Below are 19,555 nucleotides of genomic sequence, written 5' to 3'. Positions count from 1 at the left end.
AATGCCCATTCCACAAGGAAGGTGGGCTCATCTTGGGCGGCTGCCCGAGGGGTCTCGGCTTTACAACTTTGCCGAGCAGCTACTTGGTCAGGGGCAAACACGTTTGCAAAATTCTACAAATTTGATACCCTGGCTGAGGAGGACCTGGAGTTCTCTCATTCGGTGCTGCAGAGTCATCCGCACTCTCCCGCCCGTTTGGGAGCTTTGGTATAATCCCCATGGTCCTTACGGAGTCCCCAGCATCCACTAGGACATCAGAGAAAATAAGAATTTACTCACCGGTAATTCTATTTCTCGTAGTCCGTAGTGGATGCTGGGCGCCCATCCCAAGTGCGGATTATCTGCAATACTTGTACATAGTTATTGTTAACTAATCGGGTTGTTGTTGTTGTGAGCCATCTATCCAGAGGCTCCTCTGTTATCATGCTGTTAGCTGGATTCAGATCACAAGTTGTACGGTGTGATTGGTGTGGCTGGTATGAGTCTTACCCGGGATTCATAAATCCTTCCTTATTGTGTACGCTCGTCCGGGCACAGTATCCTAACTGAGGCTTGGAGGAGGGTCATAGGGGGAGGAGCCAGTGCACACCAGGTAGTCCTAAAGCTTTACTTTTGTGCCCAGTCTCCTGCGGAGCCGCTATTCCCCATGGTCCTTACGGAGTCCCCAGCATCCACTACGGACTACGAGAAATAGAATTACCGGTGAGTAAATTCTTATTTTTGCCTGTCAACTAAATAAGTGTTAATTACACACGTTCCATTGCTGCCCACAGAACATCCAGGACGTCTCTCTGGTCGCTGCATGTGCGCCCCCTGGTGGAGGCAGGCATGAGATCAGCCCGCGTCTACTCAAACATTTCTGCATGTTTAACCTCCCGCACCCTTCTGTGCAGGCGCTGCAGCATATATTCCAGGTACTGGGCAGATACCGTACTATCAGGGTATTATAGTGACACACAGTGCGGCCCTGCCGGACGTGTCACCAGTCACAAGGCAATATTGTATACGTATTAACCAGGAACAGTGTGATAGTAATTGTAAAGCGAAACGGAATATGCTGGTGCTATATAAGTAACTGTTACTAATAATAATATTACATGGAAATCTTTATCAGGGCTCAGTCAACATTTGAAGTGATAAAGGAGAGATGATCACTGAAGCCTGGGGAGTTAGCTGGAGGCTCAATTATTATGCAGTGGCCATCTGTACATAGGGCATAGTTGCCAACATTCTGGCTGCTCTCTGCGGGAGAGAGCAGCCAGGTCGGCTCAGAGGGCGGGCAGGGGAGGCTGTGTTGAAGAGGAGGGGGTGGGCCGGAGGCAGGACGGGGGCGGAGCAAGGGCGGGCGGGGGCGGAGCAAGGGCGGTGTCACAATGACACCCGATTTAAGCCACCCCCCCTCTGTAATGCCGCGATCCCCGGCATTACACTGCAGGGGGCGTGGCTATGATGACGCGATTCTGCAAGAATCGCGTCATCGACTGCCCGGACCGCCCACTTTACATACTAAGTGGGCGGACGGGCAGGGGGGACCCCACGAATCGGGAGACTTGCCTGCTCTTCCGGGGGGCTGGGAGGGTCACACGATTTTTGGGAGCCTCCCGGCCATTCCGGGAGAGTAGGCAAGTATGCTGTATAGTCGCTGTGAAAGTGTGCGACGCAATGTGTACACCGAGCTGCTAAAATCCACTTTGTGCAGCCCAGGACTTACTCCTCCAGTGTGATAGAATCCGGCTGATCGGGGGCCAGAACGGACGTCACACACCCTCCCTGAAAATGCTTGGGGACACCTGCGTTTTTCCGGACACTCCCAGTAAACGGTTAGTTGCCACCCACAAACGCCCTCTTCCTGTCAATCACCTTGTGAACGCTCGTGCAGTCGGATTTTTCGCACCATCCCATCGCTGACCGGCGATGCTCGTTGTTGTTATCCGTCGCGCGGGTACATTGCGGTGCATACGCATGCGCAGTTAGTACCCGATCGCCCGCTGTGCGAAAACACAGATGAACAATCAGATCTGAATCACCCCCATAGTGACAATCTGGAAGATTAATCCCACCGACGCGCACTCTGATCTGGCGTTTCGCTGTGATCGGCTACTGGCAGATCGTAAACCTCCATATAGCAATGTGGTCAAAGCATCAGCTGTTCTTATACATTTCCAGATCCAATACTAGCATGTATTTATAATATCGCATGAATCACAAATGTGGGTTATATTTCCCTCCTGGTGTTTGCCAGTAACCCTCACTGTGCCTTAATGGAGGAAACACCTTTCTAAATACGATTCATCTATTTATATGTCTCTGCCTAAGTGCCCTGTAATCTGGGGAAGGGTTTCTTCCCAAACATGGGGGTAAATTTACTAAGGTGGGAGAGTTTTAGAACTGGTGATGTTGCCCATGGCAACCAGTCAGATTCTACTTACCATTTATCTAGCTGCTTCTAGCAGATAATAGATATAATCTGATTGGTTGCTATGGGCAACATCACTAGTTCTAAAAATCTCACACCTTAGTAAATTTCCCCCATGGTATTTCGCAGTTTTGGTGATGTCCCATTGTAGTCTTTCCTTGGCTCTGCTGCCATCTAGTGGTGCTGATTACATACAAATGTACATACATAGGGGCATAAGTATTATCAGTGGTTCTAGGGCCTAATTCAGACCTGATTGTAGCCCTGCTAAATTTTGCAGGGCTTACGATCAGGCACACAGACATGCGGAGGGACTCCCGGCACAAGGCTAGTCCGCCCCACATGCCAGGCCTGACCCCTCCGCCCCGACCCCCTTCCCCGCAGAAGTACAAAAGCACCACACAGTGGCGATGCTTTTGTACTTCAGGAGTAGCTCCCGGCCATCGCAGCTCCTGCGCACTGGCCGGGAGCTACTTGTCGCAGCACGGTCCGGCCGCGCCTGCGTTGGCTGGACCGTGCCCCCTAAGCGGCGGCTTAACGCCGCCGTCCCGCCCCCTCCCTCCCAGCGAACACCTCTGTCTGTCGCACAGCAGCGATCGGGTCTGAATGACCCCTCCAAGACCGATAATGATCATTTCTTAATGCCAGTCCTAGATATTGTGACCTGTCCATTCGCTGTATTAATGAGGTAGCCTTAAATATGTGGTGTAACTAGTGACGTATACAGTAGTGACACCCGGCTGGTATGGAATGTATATATCACCATTTTTATCCATGCAAAGAGTTTGTTGGCACTGTGCTGTACCCCTACTTCCTGTCCCCAGTGTTCCCCGATTCCCCCAGTTCTAATCCAGTTACTGTGTAATTACCATGGCCAAGGCGCACAATCACGTTTGTACTTTTGCCCACATCTTTCAATAGCAATAAGGTTAATAATTGTTTCATTCATTACATTAATTACACATAAGATAGTTTCAGATTTTGCATTAAATCTTGACTTTTTCTTTTTTTAAATGTCAGAACCGATCTGATTACTGATTGCTGACTGGACACTGCCACATTTCTATGAATGTCTGGTTCATCCCCTTGGATATCTGAACGACCTGGCCTGCTAGCAGCAATGTGTGACACTACCTTGTAGCTGCTTCCGTGCTTCACCCATTCATAAAACCTTTTCAAAATTGAAAAAAATCAGAGACAAGTATCTTATAGATCCTGTCAGTGGCGTAGTCACATGAGCTGGAGCATTAATATAACGTGTCAGCTTGTCCACCTGCTCACACTCTTCTCCCGGAGATAACAAGCCCACACCCAGCGCCCCCGCTGCCTGTATTAATGCTGCTCTCCAAACTGTGCCTCACTGCTGCTGCCAGCCTGTTACCCGGTCCTGAGCCCACCTGACATATACGGGTCACTGCTAGACTCCAGGTACCGGTAGGGGTTTCTGCCCCTTCCAGCCTAGTTGCTTCTCAGCTGCTTTCAGTATATACAGTACACAGGCAACCAGTGTAAGTGATCATTATGGCAGCGCCTAGTCAGCAACGTAGACTGCAGAATCAACGGTTAATCATGTCTGTTATCCTGAACTCTAAAAGAAGTGTTATTACAGTCCTAATGGCCTGTGAATAAGATATCTTACACTACCGACAAGGGAAACCCCTGTACTGTACACTGTTCTCTTGTTTTAGGTCCAGCTTGGCTCATTTCTGCTTCGTCACAACTTTCTAGCAGAAGTTCAGAATTGCAGAGACCTGGTGTCATCCTGCGCCATCGCCATATACTACAAAATGTGCCACCTCATGTTACCCACCCCCGCCAAGTGCCACTATACCTTCAACTTAAGAGATCTGTTTAAGGTAACCCACCTACCTGTGTCGTCACATCGTAGGACTGTATATTAATTTATATATTAACAAGACAGTATATCACTGCACCTACATAGCAGGGTCTGGATTGCACTGCGGGTGACATTAATAACTTACATGCCGAGACTTGGAGGTCAGAGAACTGCAATGTAATGTATAACCGCGCACAATAACCGCATAACCATTGGGGCCTATTTAATGAAATGGTGCCGGAACCCACAGACTTCTAGTGTAGGAGTCTCTGTGGAACTTGGCTAATATTAATTTACAGCGTGTTGATGGTGTATTTACACAAAGCCATATATAATATGTCGGGCAGTATGGAATAATATATATTCTATTGCAATTCTGCATTATTACCGGCTGTACAGTACAGCGCCCCCTCCTGTTCAGTTATAACCCTAAAAATATCCTGCACAGACAACAAACAATCGGCTGCCCTGTGATTGGTGCTCCTGTGCCTCCCTATGCCCCTATGGCAGTGGTTCCCAAACGGCAGTATGTCCCCTTTAGGTTGTGGGTTTGCCTAGGCCCTAGGGGGATAGATTGGATGTTGATTATTTGTGATAGTAATTGTTACTTTTGTATCATTATGTCCTTCAAGTGACTGCGGTCGCTGGGGATGAGTTTATGGAACCATGGGGGAAAGTGGCTGATAATGGGAACCGCCGGCCTGTGGTAGCTACAGTTCTGTGCTTAGTGTAAGGAATAAGCGTGACTGCATTGGTGTTACCGTTATTACGCTCTGCAACAGGTTCTGCAAGGATTGCTCCAAGCCAATGAGTCCGTCACCGTCACCAAAGACATGGCAGCCCAGTTGCTCGTTCATGAGGCGTCTCGGGTGTTTCAGGACCGGCTTGTGGACAGCGGGGACCGAGAGATCTTCTATCAGTGTCTGGCAGACGAGCTGCACAGTTATTTCAAGGTAAGTAGGTCTAACGCTAGCTGGGGTTCCCAGGGCTGGACTAATGGTCCTAGGGCAGCAGGATTGGAGCAGCTACAAGTCCCTTACACCGTCACCTTACAACAATTTCCGTATGCATGCCTTACAAAGTAACGGGCCAGATTTGGAGATGGGCGCGAGTCTAACCGCATGCTTCACAAATCCGTTTTGTCTTGGTGTGCGGAGTTGTGCGGACCCCAGGCTTGGTGAGGTGGATCGGGGGCTAGTGGTGAGCTCACAAAGTGTCACTCCCTAGTTATACATGGCAATCGCCACGCATCCATAAGGGATGAATGTGTCGCCGTTACAATAACGGGGGAAGCGGGTGCCAGGAGCTGCACATTTGCTGACAACAGTTGTTTTCTTGGCTCTGATGTTTCATAAACTGGAATCGGCGAATGTCTGAGGAGCTCTGTCTCCCTTCTCTCTCCCGTTAGGTGACTTGGCCGGTGGAGAAGCTGATGTCGGAGCCCGTCCTGTTTGTAGATTTCCTGGAGAATTTATCCGCTAAGAACAGAGTATATCGGCCTGTCACAAATCACAGACAGCTGGTGTCTAAGCTGGAGGAGTTCCGGATGAGGATGAGTTCCGTCAGCGCAGCAGTGAGTGTTTGTGTCTCCGTTCTCCCCCGTCTACTCTCTAGGCCTTGGCCACTGTGCCACATAAGTAGCCATAGAGGGACATGTGGTGTGGACTGATGTGGTTGTGTTGACATCTTCCTAACATCTAAGTGTGTCATCTCCTCATGTAGAGCGCCTACGTATTCTTCACGGAAGCTGTCCACCACATCACCCGAGCGGCCCGAGTCTTCAGGCAACCCGGGGGACACATGATGTTGGTAAGCCGATTGTTGTACACACTGGGCCTGATTCCGCGGTGGTTGCAGAAGCTGGTCTTGTGGCGGTCACCTGTCTGCAACTTTATGCAAATGCCGCTACATAGTCCTTCCCTGGTGCACAGCCGTGCATATCAATGTGCAAGAGCAGAGAAGCACACTGTCAGCGGCTGTACATGCTATAATACCGCCACCTGTCTGAGTGGACATTTCACCAGTGCACCAACCAACCCATAAAACTGCAGTAGACACATTGATTTTAAAGGGGTTTCCAAAGACCAGTTATACAGTAGATCCAGTGACCCCTACTCTTTCCACATGCTGTCATTATATATAATATTACGCATTGTTCTGTGTGTGTCTCCGCAGGTTGGGGTGGATGGAACAGGGAAAGTGAGCTGTGCGGCTCTGGCCTGTTACATATCAAATTGTAAGCTCTTCAGGTTGTCTGTAACACAGAGTTACGGCAACACAGAATTCAGAGAAGAGCTGAAAAAAGTTTATAAGGAGACAGGGCTGCTGGGAAAGAGCGTGGTCCTGCTTATCACAGGCGCCGACATCATCAAGGTGAATATCTGTCTAATGTTTTATTTATATATATATATATATATATATATATATATATATATATATATATATATATATATATATATAGACGATATTGGGTTATTTTTTTTCAATTATCTATTACTCATCCTCACTTTCCAGCCACTGCCCCTATTATCTACCACTCACCTGTCCACCACATCACCCTCACTCTCCAGCCCCTGCCCCTATTATCTACCACTCACCTGTCCACCACATCACCCTCACTCTCCAGCCCCTGCCCCTATTATCTACCACTCACCTGTCCACCACATCACCCTCACTCTCCAGCCCCTGCCCCTATTATCTACCACTCACCTGTCCACCACATCACCCTCACTCTCCATCCACTGCCCCTATTATCTACCACTCACCTGTCCACCACATCACACTCACTCTCGTGCCACTGCCCCTATTATCTACCACTCACCTGTCCACCACATCACCCTCACTCTCCAGCCCCTGCCCCTATTATCTACCACTCACCTGTCCACCACATCACACTCACTCTCCAGCCCCTGCCCCTATTATCTACCACTCACCTGTCCACCACATCACCCTCACTCTCCAGCCCCTGCCCCTATTATCTACCACTCACCTGTCCACCACATCACCCTCACTCTCCAGCCCCTGCCCCTATTATCTACCACTCACCTGTCCACCACATCACCCTCACTCTCCAGCCACTGCCCCTATTATCTACCACTCACCTGTCCACCACATCACCCTCACTCTCCAGCCCCTGCCCCTATTATCTACCACTCACCTGTCCACCACATCACCCTCACTCTCCAGCCCCTGCCCCTATTATCTACCACTCACCTGTCCACCACATCACACTCACTCTCCAGCCCCTGCCCCTATTATCTACCACTCACCTGTCCACCACATCACCCTCACTCTCACTCTCCAGCCCCTGCCCCTATTATCTACCACTCACCTGTCCACCACATCACACTCACTCTCCAGCCACTGCCCCTATTATCTACCACTCACCTGTCCACCACATCACCCTCACTCTCCAGCCCCTGCCCCTATTATCTACCACTCACCTGTCCACCACATCACACTCACTCTCCAGCCCCTGCCCCTATTATCTACCACTCACCTGTCCACCACATCACCCTCACTCTCCATCCACTGTCCTTATTATCTACCACTCACCTGTCCACCACATCACCCTCACTCTCCAGCCCCTGCCCTTATTATCTACCACTCACCTGTCCACCAAATCACCCTCATTGTCCAGCCCCTGCCCCTACTATCTACCACTTACCTGTCCACCACATCACCCTCACTTTCAAGCCACTGCCCTTATTATCTACCACTCACCTGTCCACCACATCACCCTCACTCTCCATCCACTGCCCTTATTATCTACCACTCACCTGTCCACCACATCACCCTCACTCTCCATCCACTGTCCTTATTATCTACCACTCACCTGTCCACCACATAACCCTCACTCTCCAGCCCCTGCCCCTATTATCTACCACTCACCTGTCCACCACATCACACTCACTCTCCAGCCCCTGCCCCTATTATCTACCACTCACCTGTCCACCACATCACACTCACTCTCCAGCCCCTGCCCCTATTATCTACCACTCACCTGTCCACCACATCACACTCACTCTCCAGCCACTGCCCCTATTATCTACCACTCACCTGTCCACCACATCACCCTCACTCTCCAGCCCCTGCCCCTATTATCTACCACTCACCTGTCCACCACATCACCCTCACTCTCCAGCCCCTGCCCCTATTATCTACCACTCACCTGTCCACCACATCACCCTCACTCTCCAGCCCCTGCCCCTATTATCTACCACTCACCTGTCCACCACATCACCCTCACTCTCACTCTCCAGCCCCTGCCCCTATTATCTACCACTCACCTGTCCACCACATCACACTCACTCTCCAGCCCCTGCCCCTATTATCTACCACTCACCTGTCCACCACATCACACTCACTCTCCAGCCCCTGCCCCTATTATCTACCACTCACCTGTCCACCACATCACCCTCACTCTCCATCCACTGTCCTTATTATCTACCACTCACCTGTCCACCACATCACCCTCATTGTCCAGCCCCTGCCCCTACTATCTACCACTTACCTGTCCACCACATCACCCTCACTTTCAAGCCACTGCCCTTATTATCTACCACTCACCTGTCCACCACATCACCCTCACTCTCCATCCACTGCCCTTATTATCTACCACTCACCTGTCCACCACATCACCCTCACTCTCCATCCACTGTCCTTATTATCTACCACTCACCTGTCCACCACATAACCCTCACTCTCCAGCCCCTGCCCCTATTATCTACCACTCACCTGTCCACCACATCACCCTCACTTTCCATCCACTGCCCTTATTATTTACCACTCACCTGTCCACCACATCACCCTCACTCTCCAGCCACTGCCCCTATTATCTACCACTCACCTGTCCACCACATCACCCTCACTCTCCAGCCTCTGCCCCTATTATCTACCACTCACCTGTCCACCAAATCACCCTCACTGTCCAGCCCCTGCCCCTATTATCTACCACTCACCTGTCCACCACATCACCCTCACTCTCCATCCACTGCCCCTATTATCTACCACTCACCTGTCCACCACATCACCCTCACTCTCCAGCCACTGTCCCTACTATCTACCACTCCCCTGTCCACCACATCACCCTCACTCTCCAGCCTCTGCCCCTATTATCTACCACTCACCTGTCCACCAAATCACCCTCATTGTCCAGCCCCTGCCCCTACTATCTACCACTTACCTGTCCACCAGATCACCCACACTTTCAAGCCACTGCCCTTATTATCTACCACTCACCTGTCCACCACATCACCCTCACTCTCCATCCACTGCCCTTATTATCTACCACTCACCTGTACGCCACATTACCCTCACTCTCCATCCACTGTCCTTATTATCTACCACACACCTGTCCACCACATCACCCTCACTGTCCAGCCCCTGCCCCTACTATCTACCACTTACCTGTCCACCACATCACCCTCACTCTCCATCCACTGCCCTTATTATCTACCACTCACCTGTCCACCACATCACCCTCACTCTCCATCCACTGCCCTTATTATCTACCACTCACCTGTCCACCACATAACCCTCACTCTCCAGCCCCTGCCCCTATTATCTACCACTCACCTGTCCACCACATCACCCTCACTTTCCATCCACTGCCCTTATTATTTACCACTCACCTGTCCACCACATCACCTCACTCTCCAGCCACTACCCCTATTATCTACCACTCACCAGTCCACCACATCACCCTCACTCTCCATCCACTGCCCTTATTATCTACCACTCACCTGTCCACCACATCACCCTCACTCTCCATCCACTGCCCTTATTATCTATCACTCACCTGTCCACCACATCACCCTCACTCTCCATCCACTGCCCTTATTATCTACCACTCACCTGTCCGCCACATCACCCTCACTCTCCATCCACTGCCCTTATTATCTACCACTCACCTGTCCGCCACATCACCCTCACTCTCCATCCACTGCCCTTATTATCTACCACTCACCTGTCCACCACATCACCCTCACTCTACAGCCACTGTCCCTACTATCTACCACTCACCTGTCCGCCACATCACCCTCACTCTCCATCCACTGCCCCTATTATCTACCACTCACCTGTCCACCACATCACCCTCACTCTTCAGCCACTGCCCTTATTATCTACCACTCACCTGTCCACCACATCACCCTCACTCTACAGCCACTGTCCCTACTATCTACCACTCACCTGTCCGCCACATCACCCTCACTCTCCATCCACTGCCCTTATTATCTACCACCCATCACATCATCCTTACTCTCCAGCCACTGCCCCTATTATCTACCACCCATCACTTCACCCTCACTCTCCAGCCACTACCCCTATTATCTACCACTCACCTGTCCACCACATCACCCTCACTTTCCATCCACTGCCCTTATTATTTACCACTCACCTGTCCACCACATCACCCTCACTCTCCAGCCACTGCCCCTATTATCTACCACTCACCTGTCCACCAAATCACCCTCACTGTCCAGCCCTGCCCCTATTATCTACCACTCACCTGTCCACCACATCACCCTCACTCTCCAGCCACTGCCCCTATTATCTACCACTCACCTGTCCACCAAATCACCCTCACTGTCCAGCCCCTGCCCCTATTATCTACCACTCACCTGTCCACCACATCACCCTCACTCTCCATCCACTGCCCCTATTATCTACCACTCACCTGTCCACCACATCACCCTCACTCTCCAGCCACTGCCCTTATTATCTACCACTCACCTGTCCACCACATCACCCTCACTCTACAGCCACTGTCCCTACTATCTACCACTCACCTGTCCGCCACATCACCCTCACTCTCCATCCACTGCCCTTATTATCTACCACCCATCACATCATCCTTACTCTCCAGCCACTGCCCCTATTATCTACCACCAATCACTTCACCCTCACTCTCCAGCCACTACCCCTATTATCTACCACTCACCTGTCCACCACATCACCCTCACTTTCCATCCACTGCCCTTATTATTTACCACTCACCTGTCCACCACATCACCCTCACTCTCCAGCCACTGCCCCTATTATCTACCACTCACCTGTCCACCACATCACCCTCACTCTCCAGCCTCTGCCCCTATTATCCACCACTCATCTGTCCACCAAATCACCCTCACTGTCCAGCCCCTGCCCCTATTATCTACCACTCACCTGTCCACCACATCACCCTCACTCTCCATCCACTGCCCTTATTATCTACCACTCACCTGTCCACCAAATCACCCTCACTGTCCAGCCCCTGCCCCTATTATCTACCACTCACCTGTCCACCACATCACCCTCACTCTCCATCCACTGCCCTTATTATCTACCACTCACCTGTCCACCACATCACCCTCACTCTCCATCCACTGTCCTTATTATCTACCACTCACCTGTCCGCCACATCACCCTCACTCTCCATCCACTGCCCCATTATCTACCACTCACCTGTCCACCACATCACCCTCACTTTCCATCCACTGTCCTTATTATCTACCACTCACCTGTCCACCACATCACCCTCACTCTCCATCCACTGTCCTTATTATCTACCACTCACCTGTCCACCACATCACCCTCACTCTCCATCCACTGTCCTTATTATCTACCACTCACCTGTCCACCACATCACCCTCACTCTCCATCCACTTATTATCAGTATCTCACGTTTCAAAGTCACTCACCTGTCTCTACTACGACTATCTGCATGTATCTGCCACTGTCATTATATTTCCTCTATACCCAGTATCACCAGATAGTTCGAGTACCGCACCACATCTGAGAGCAATGATTACATATATACCTCTGTGCCTGGCACAGGATTCTTTTCTAGAAGATATAAACTGCATCCTGAACTCCGGAGAGGTTCCCGACCTGTTTGACAAGGATGAGCTGGACGGTCTCTTTGTGGATCTGAAAGCAGAGGCTGCAGAGGTCCACGTGTCTGACAGTCCGCAGTCCATGCTGGCGTTCTTCCTGCAGGTACAGCAGAACGGTTCCCATTATTAAGCATTGTGGACCCCGCCAGAATTTTGTGTACCATTGTGTGGTGCGTTCATGAGTAATTGTTTCCAGTAATAACAGTATATGTGCTGCAAGGACGATGCATTAATGGGTGGTATTATTAAGATAGAAGTTTTAAAAATGTGTAAAATGGAATATAATTGTATGTCGCCATTTAATGCATTATAGATTGGTCATCATGTAAATCTGATATTGGCCGCGGGGGCTCGGCGGGGTGCCGACATCGGCAAGTGCATACACACTTGCCGATGCCAGCGGGGAATGGAGCGGCGGCGGGAGAAGCAGCGGGGGGAACGACGGCGGCTGTCGTTAACGAGGACCTCCCTTGTCTGTACATGTTCAGACGATGGAGGGGGTCGCTAACGACGCGCACGCATCGTTAACGATAATGAGTGTACACACTAGGCGATATTTTGAACAATATCGCTCAGAAAGCCCTTCAGAAAGTGTGTATGGGGCTTCAGACTGAGCAGATCATCTTCTTCCCTCCATCCCGCAGTATAATTATTATTGGCAGCACCACCATCTCCTCTAGCCCCCAAGTGCGCTGTCTTGGAGTTATTTTCAACTTCTCCCTCTCCTTCACACCACACATTCAGCGCCTCTCACAGTCTGGTAATTTCCATCTCAAATATATTTCCAGGATCAGACCCTTTCTCACCCTGGATGCTACGAAGACCCTCATCTACTCCCTGGTCATCTCCAGATGGGACTTCTGTAATCTCCTCCTGTCTGTCCTCCCTGATAAATGCCTCTCTCCACCTCTCCACTCCAATCTATCCTCAATGCTGCTGCCCGTCTCATCTTCCTCTCCAAATGTACTATACCTGCATCCCCTTTGATACAAGCCCTACACTGGCTCTCTTTCCCTTTCAGAACCCAATTTAAGCTTCTCACACTCACTTACAAAGCCCTCACTCACTCCATTACCTTTTCTCTGACGTCCTAGTGGATGCTGGGTACTCCGTAAGGACCATGGGAATAGACGGGCTCCGCAGGAGACTGGGCACTCTAAAAGAAAGATTAGGTACTATATCTGGTGTGCACTGGCTCCTCCCTCTATGCCCCTCCTCCAGACCTCAGTTAGAATCTGTGCCCGGCTCGAGCTGGTTGCACACTAGGGGCTCTCCTGAGCTTCTAGTAAAGAAAGTATTTGTTAGGTTTTTTATTTTACAGTGAGATCTGCTGGCAACAGACTCACTGCTACGAGGGACTTAGGGGAGAGAAGCGAACCTACCTGCTTGCAGCTAGCTTGGGCTTCTTAGGCTACTGGACACCATTAGCTCCAGAGGGATCGAACACAGGCCCAGCCTCGGTCGTCTGGTCCCGGAGCCGCGCCGCCGTCCCCCTTGCAGAGCCAGAAGCAAGAAGAACATCCTGAAAATCGGCGGCTGAAGACTCCGGTCTTCATTAAGGTAGCGCACAGCACTGCATCTGTGCGCCATTGCTCCCTATGCACACCACATACTTCGGTCACTGATGGGTGCAGGGCGCTGGGGGGGGGGGGCGCCCTGGGCTGCAATTAGAGTACCTTACATTGGCAAACAGCACATAATATAGTCTAAAAAACTATATATGTGCAAAAATCCCCCGCCATAATATAAATATAAGAGCGGGAGAAGTCCGCCGAGAAAGGGGCGGGGCTATCTCCCTCAGCACACTGGCGCCATTTCCTCTTCACAGCTCCGCTGGAAGACAGCTCCCCAGGCTCTCCCCTGCAGTTTCCAGGCTCAAAGGGTAACAAAGAGAGGGGGGGCACTAAATTTAGGCGCAAACTGTATATGTAAAGCAGCTATAGGGAAAAATCACTTTGTGTTAGTGAAAATCCCTTATTAAATAGCGCTGTGGTGTGTGCTGGCATACTCTCTCTCTGTCTCCCCAAAGGACTTTGTGGGGTCCTGTCTTCAGTCAGAGCATTCCCTGTGTGTGTGCGGTGTGTCGGTACGGCTTTGTCGACATGTTTGATGAGGAGGCTTATGTGGAGGCGAAGCAGGTGCCGATAAGTGTGATGTCACCCCCTGCGGGGCCGACACCAGAGTGGGTGGATATGTGGAAGGTATTAACCGACAGTGTCAACTCCTTACATAAAAGGCTGGATGACGTAACAGCCGTGGGACAGCCGGCTTCTCAGCCCGTGCCTGCCCAGGCGTCTCAAAGACCATCAGGGGCTCACAAACGCCCGCTACCTCAGATGGCAGACACAGCTGTCGACACGAAGTCTGACTCCAGTGTCGACGAGGATGAGACATATACACAATCCACAAGGGGCATCCGTTGCATGATTACGGCAATGAAAAATGTGTTACACATTTCTGACGTTAACCCAGGTACCACTAAAAAGGGTATTATGTTTGGGGGAAAAAAGCAGCCAGTGTTTTTTCCCCCATCAGATGAGTTGAATGAAGTGTGTGAAGAAGCGTGGGGTTCCCCTGATAAGAAACTGGTAATTTCTAAAAAGTTACTGATGGCGTACCCTTTCCCGCCAGAGGATAGGTCACGTTGGGAGATATCTCCTAGGGTGGATAAGGCGCTCACACGCTTGTCAAAAAAGGTGGCACTGCCGTCTCAGGATACGGCCGCCTTGAAGTAGCCTGCTGATAGAAAGCAGGAGGCTATCCTGAAGTCTGTATATACACACTCAGGTACTATACTGAGACCTGCAATTGCTTCAGCATGGATGTGTAGTGCTGCTGCAGTGTGGTCTGATACCCTGTCAGATAATATTGATACCCTCGACAGGGATACTATTTTGCTAACCATAGAGCATATTAAAGACGTCGTCTTATATATGAGGGATGCACAGAGGGATATTTGCCGGCTGGCATCTAGAATTAATGCAATGTCCATTTCTGCCAGGAGGGTATTATGGACCCGGCAGTGGACAGGTGATGCTGATTCTAAAAGGCACATGGAGGTTTTGCCTTATAAGGGTGAGGAATTGTTTGGGGATGGTCTCTCGGACCTCATATCCACAGCAACAGCTGGGAAATCGACATTTTTACCTCAGGCTCCCTCACAACCTAAGAAAGCACCGTACTATCAGGTACAGTCCTTTTGGCCTCAGAAAGGCAAGCGGATCAAAGGTGCTTCCTTTCTGCCCAGAGGCAGGGGGAGAGGGAAAAAGCTGCACCAGACAGCCAGTTCCCAGGAACAAAAATCCTCCCCTGCTTCCACTAAGTCCGCCGCATGACGCTGGGGCTCCACAGACGGAGCCAGGTGCGGTGGGGGCGCGTCTCCGGAACTTCAGCGACCAGTGGGTTCGCTCACAGGTGGATCTCTGGGTTCTACAAGTGGTATCTCAGGGATACAAGCTGGAATTCGAGGCGTCTCCCCCTCGCCGTTACCTCAAATCAGCCTTGCCAGCTAATCCCCAGGACAGGGAGGTAGTACTGGCGGCAATTCACAAGCTGTACCTCCAGCAGGTGATAATAAAAGTTCCCCTCCTTCAACAGGGACGGGGTTACTATTCCACAATGTTTGTGGTACCGAAACCAGACGGTTCGGTGAGACCCATTCTAAATTTGAAATCCTTGAACACTTATATAAGGAAGTTCAAGTTCAAAATGGAATCGCTCAGGGCGGTTATTGCAAGCCTGGAAGAGAGGGATTACATGGTATCACTGGACATCATGGATGCTTACCTACATGTCCCCATTTACCCAACTCACCAGGAGTACCTCAAGGTTGTGGTACAGAACTGCCATTACCAATTCCAGACGTTGCCGTTTGGTCTGTCCACGGCACCGAGGGTGTGTTCCAAGGTAATGGCCAAACTGATGATACTCCTTCGAAAGAAGGGAGTTATAATTATCCCGTACTTGGACGATCTCCTTATAAAGGCGAGGTCCAAGGAGCAGTCGTTGATCGGAGTAGCACTATCTCAGGAAGTGCTGCAACAGCACGGCTGGATTCTGAATATCCCAAAGTCGCAGCTGGTTCCTACGACGCGTCTGCTGATATTGGGCATGTTTCTGGACACAGAACAGAAGAAGGTGTTTCTCCCGGAGGAGAAGGCCAAGGAGTTGTCATCTCTGGTCAGAGACCTCCTGAAACCAAAACAGCAGGGACGTGCAGTCAGGGGAGGCAGTGCCTCCCCTGTCATTAATGAGTAAAATAATACAAAGAAGATACTTATGACACATAAGTATCTTCTTTATTATTTTACCTATCATTAATGTGTGAAAATCAGTTTGGGAGGCACCGATCGTGGTGCCTCCCGTAGTGATTGGGAAAGGTATGGGGAGCGGGGGGCGGGCGCGGGCGGGGCCTAGCAATGGGCAGGAAAAGCCCATTGAAATAACATGGGAAAGCGGCACCATTAGTGGTGCCGCTTTCCTACAGGGACGTGCTTTCAACCTATGAAAGCACGTACCTGTGAGTGAAGCCACAGTGATTGGCCAGCGGATCCGTCACTGGATCCGCTGTCAATCACTGTGTGGGCGTCGGTACCAGCGGAGGTGCGGGCGGCGGAGGTGCGGGATGCGGCGGGCCGGGCGGCGGAGGTGCTGGCGGCGGAGAGGCGGGCGGCGGTAGCGGCGGCGGGACGCGGCATTCAGGCCCCTTGTGCAGAGTTTGGCAGCGGAAGCGGTACCCATTTCAAAAATGGCGTCTCAGCGTCATTTTTGAAATTCAAGATGGTTGCCGCGAGCCAATCATGGCTCGCCGCGTCATCGCCCCGCCCCCTCCCGCTGACTTATATAAGTCAGCGCGAGGCAGCGGCTATCAGTCCGACGGCGGAGGAGGAGCGGAGAAGAGCTCCTGAAGACTGAAGACGCCGTGGAAGTCCTGGATGGGCGGCGGCTATGCAAAAGAGCTTAGCAGCCGCCGCCCACCAGGTGAAGATGCTGGAAGTCCTGGGAAGGCGGCGGCCATGCAAAAGAGCTTAAAGGCCGCCGCCTCCCAGGTGAAGACGTCGTGGAAGTCCTGGATGGGCGGCGGCTATGCAAAAGAGCTTAGCAGCCGCCGCCCACCAGGTGAAGACGCCGGAGCAAGACCCCAGAAGCCCTGGGGAGGTGGCGCCCCCCAGGTGAAGACGCCGGAAGCCCTGGGAAGGCGGCGGCCATGCAAAAGAGCTTAAAGGCCGCCGCCCCCAGGTGAAGACCCAGTTTAATAAAGGATTTTTTAAAGAATGTGTCGTGTTTTTTTTCAATATTTTCTTTACAGGTGGACTACAGGTGCCAGCGGGCCCTTTATGTCCGGGCATGCTGGCACTTGTGGTTCTCCAAGTGACAGCATGCTGGGGCAGGCTTGCTGGGACCTGTAGGCCACCTGTAAAGAACAATATTACTATTCTTTGCAGGTGGACTACAGGTGCCAGCGGGCCCTTTATGTCCGGGCATGCTGGCACTTGTGGTTCTCCAAGTGCCAGCATGCTGGGGCAGGCTTGCTGGGATCTGTAGGCCACCTGTAAAGAACAGAACATACAATGAACCCCGCACCCACCGCCACCAGGGGTGCGGGGCATAGCACTGGGCTATCAGCCCAGTGCTGGTTGTTGCTCGGGAGGGGGGACCCCATTTAGATTTTTTGGGGGCCCCACTTTCCGAGGAATTCCAGCCCCGGGCTGACTGGTTTGAGGGGTGTTTAATGGCATGGCAGGGGGACCCCACACTGAGTGTCTCCCCTGCTATGGCATTATCCCCCCTGGCTGGTTGTGCCTGGTGCTGGTTTTAGTGGTGCGGGGGGGCTGCACTTTTTTTTTTTCCGGGGGGGGGGGGGGGGGGGGGGTGTTTAGCTGCAGTGCCTCCCCAGGCCCTGACCTCACCGCACGTCACTGCAAAACAGGTGTCGGTACATCATTGCACGCGAGTCCTGGAAAAGATGGTAGCTTCTTACGAAGCAATTCCCTTCGGCAGGTTCCATGCTAGGAACTTTCAGTGGGACCTGTTAGACAAGTGAGGATCGCATCTTCAGATGCATTGGCTGATCACCCTGTCCCCGAGGGCCAGGGTGTCTCTGCTGTGGTGGCTGCAGAGTGCTCATCTTCTCGAGGGCTGCAGATTCGGCATTCAGGACTGGGTCCTGGTGACCACGGATGCAAGCCTCCGAGGTTGGGGAGCAGTCACTCAGGGAAGAAATTTCCAAGGACAATGGTCGAGTCAGGAGACTTCCCAACACATAAATATTGTGGACCTAAGGGCCATTTACAATGCCCTAAGGCAAGCAGAACCCCTGCTTCAAAACCAGCCGGTGCTGATTCAGTCAGACAACATCACGGCTGTCGCCCATGTAAACCGACAAGGCGGCACAAGAAGCAGGATGGCGTTGGCAGAAGCCACAAGGATTCTCCGATGGGCGGAGTATCACGTGCTAACACTGTCAGCAGTGTTCATTCCGGGTGTGGAAAACTAGGAAGCAGACTTCCTCAGCAGGCACGACCTCCACCCGGGAGAGTGGGGACTTCATCCAGAAGTCTTCACGCAGATTGTGAACCGTTGGGAACGGCCACAGGTGGACATGATGGCGTCCCGCCTCAACAAAAAGCTAAAAAAGTATTGCGCCAGGTCGAGAGACCCTCAGGCGATAGCTGTGGACGCACTAGTGACACCGTGGGTGTACCAGTCGGTATATGTGTTCCCTCCTCTTCCTCTCATACCCAAGGTACTGAGGATAGTACGTAAAAGAGGAGTAAGAACTATACTCGTAGTTCCGGATTGGCCAAGAAGAACTTGGTACGCAGAACTACAAGAAATGATCTCGGAGGACCCATGGCCTCTGTCTCTCAGACAGGACCTGTTACTGCAGGGGCCCTGTCTGTTCCAAGACTTACCGCGGCTGCATTTGAAGGCTTGGCGGTTGAACGCCGGATCCTAACGGAAAAGGGCGTTCCAGATGAAGTGATTCCTACGCTGTTAAAGGCTAGGAAAGATGCTGCCTGAAGTTCAGACGTTGTTAAGGGAGTGCTGCATATTCAGCCCCCTTTTGTGCCTCCAGTGGCACCTTGGGATCTCAACGTAGTGTTGGATTTCCTAAAATCACATTGTTTTGTGCCACTTCAGAACGTGGAGTTGAAGTATCTCACGTGGAAAGTGGTCATATATATATTTGGCCTTGGCTTCGGCTAGGCGTGTGTCAGAATTGGCGGCTTTGTCATGTGAAAGCCCTTATCTGATCTTCCATAGGGACAGGGAAGAATTGAGGATTCGTCCCCAATTTCTCCCTACGGTGGTATCAGCGTTTCATTTGAACCAACCTATTGTGGTGCCTGCGGCTACTCGGGACTTGGAGGCCTCCAAGTTGCTGGACGTAGTCCGGGCCCTGAAAATCTATGTTTCCAGGAC

General features: G+C 51.5%; 1 protein-coding gene and 1 long non-coding RNA gene across 9 annotated transcripts in view; one reads left to right on the top strand and one right to left on the bottom strand.

The window, feature by feature from the left end:
• The window catches only part of DNAH14 (dynein axonemal heavy chain 14), a 427,754-nt gene that overhangs the window by 289,473 nt on the left and 118,726 nt on the right, over positions 1–19,555 (top strand). For all 7 annotated transcript variants that reach the window (XM_063919003.1, XM_063919002.1, XM_063918999.1 and 4 more), the window contains exons 50-56: positions 774–914; positions 4,105–4,272; positions 5,036–5,206; positions 5,662–5,826; positions 5,976–6,062; positions 6,429–6,626; positions 12,072–12,233. In XM_063919003.1, the coding sequence (XP_063775073.1) occupies positions 774–914; positions 4,105–4,272; positions 5,036–5,206; positions 5,662–5,826; positions 5,976–6,062; positions 6,429–6,626; positions 12,072–12,233 (1,092 nt within the window). The remainder of the gene's footprint in view (positions 1–773; positions 915–4,104; positions 4,273–5,035; positions 5,207–5,661; positions 5,827–5,975; positions 6,063–6,428; positions 6,627–12,071; positions 12,234–19,555) is intronic.
• Positions 1–19,555, bottom strand: part of LOC134910685 (uncharacterized) — a 58,860-nt gene that overhangs the window by 34,648 nt on the left and 4,657 nt on the right. The window contains exon 2 of one of the 2 annotated variants that reach the window (XR_010176259.1): positions 12,055–12,227. This is a non-coding gene — a long non-coding RNA (uncharacterized LOC134910685). The remainder of the gene's footprint in view (positions 1–12,054; positions 12,228–19,555) is intronic. The other variant, XR_010176260.1, reaches the window with a different exon arrangement.

Source organism: Pseudophryne corroboree, chromosome 4 (assembly GCF_028390025.1).
Source record: "Pseudophryne corroboree isolate aPseCor3 chromosome 4, aPseCor3.hap2, whole genome shotgun sequence".
NCBI lineage: Eukaryota > Metazoa > Chordata > Amphibia > Anura > Myobatrachidae > Pseudophryne > Pseudophryne corroboree.
Note: the sequence above shows the minus strand (reverse complement) of the source record. Positions and strands in the feature narration are given on the sequence as shown.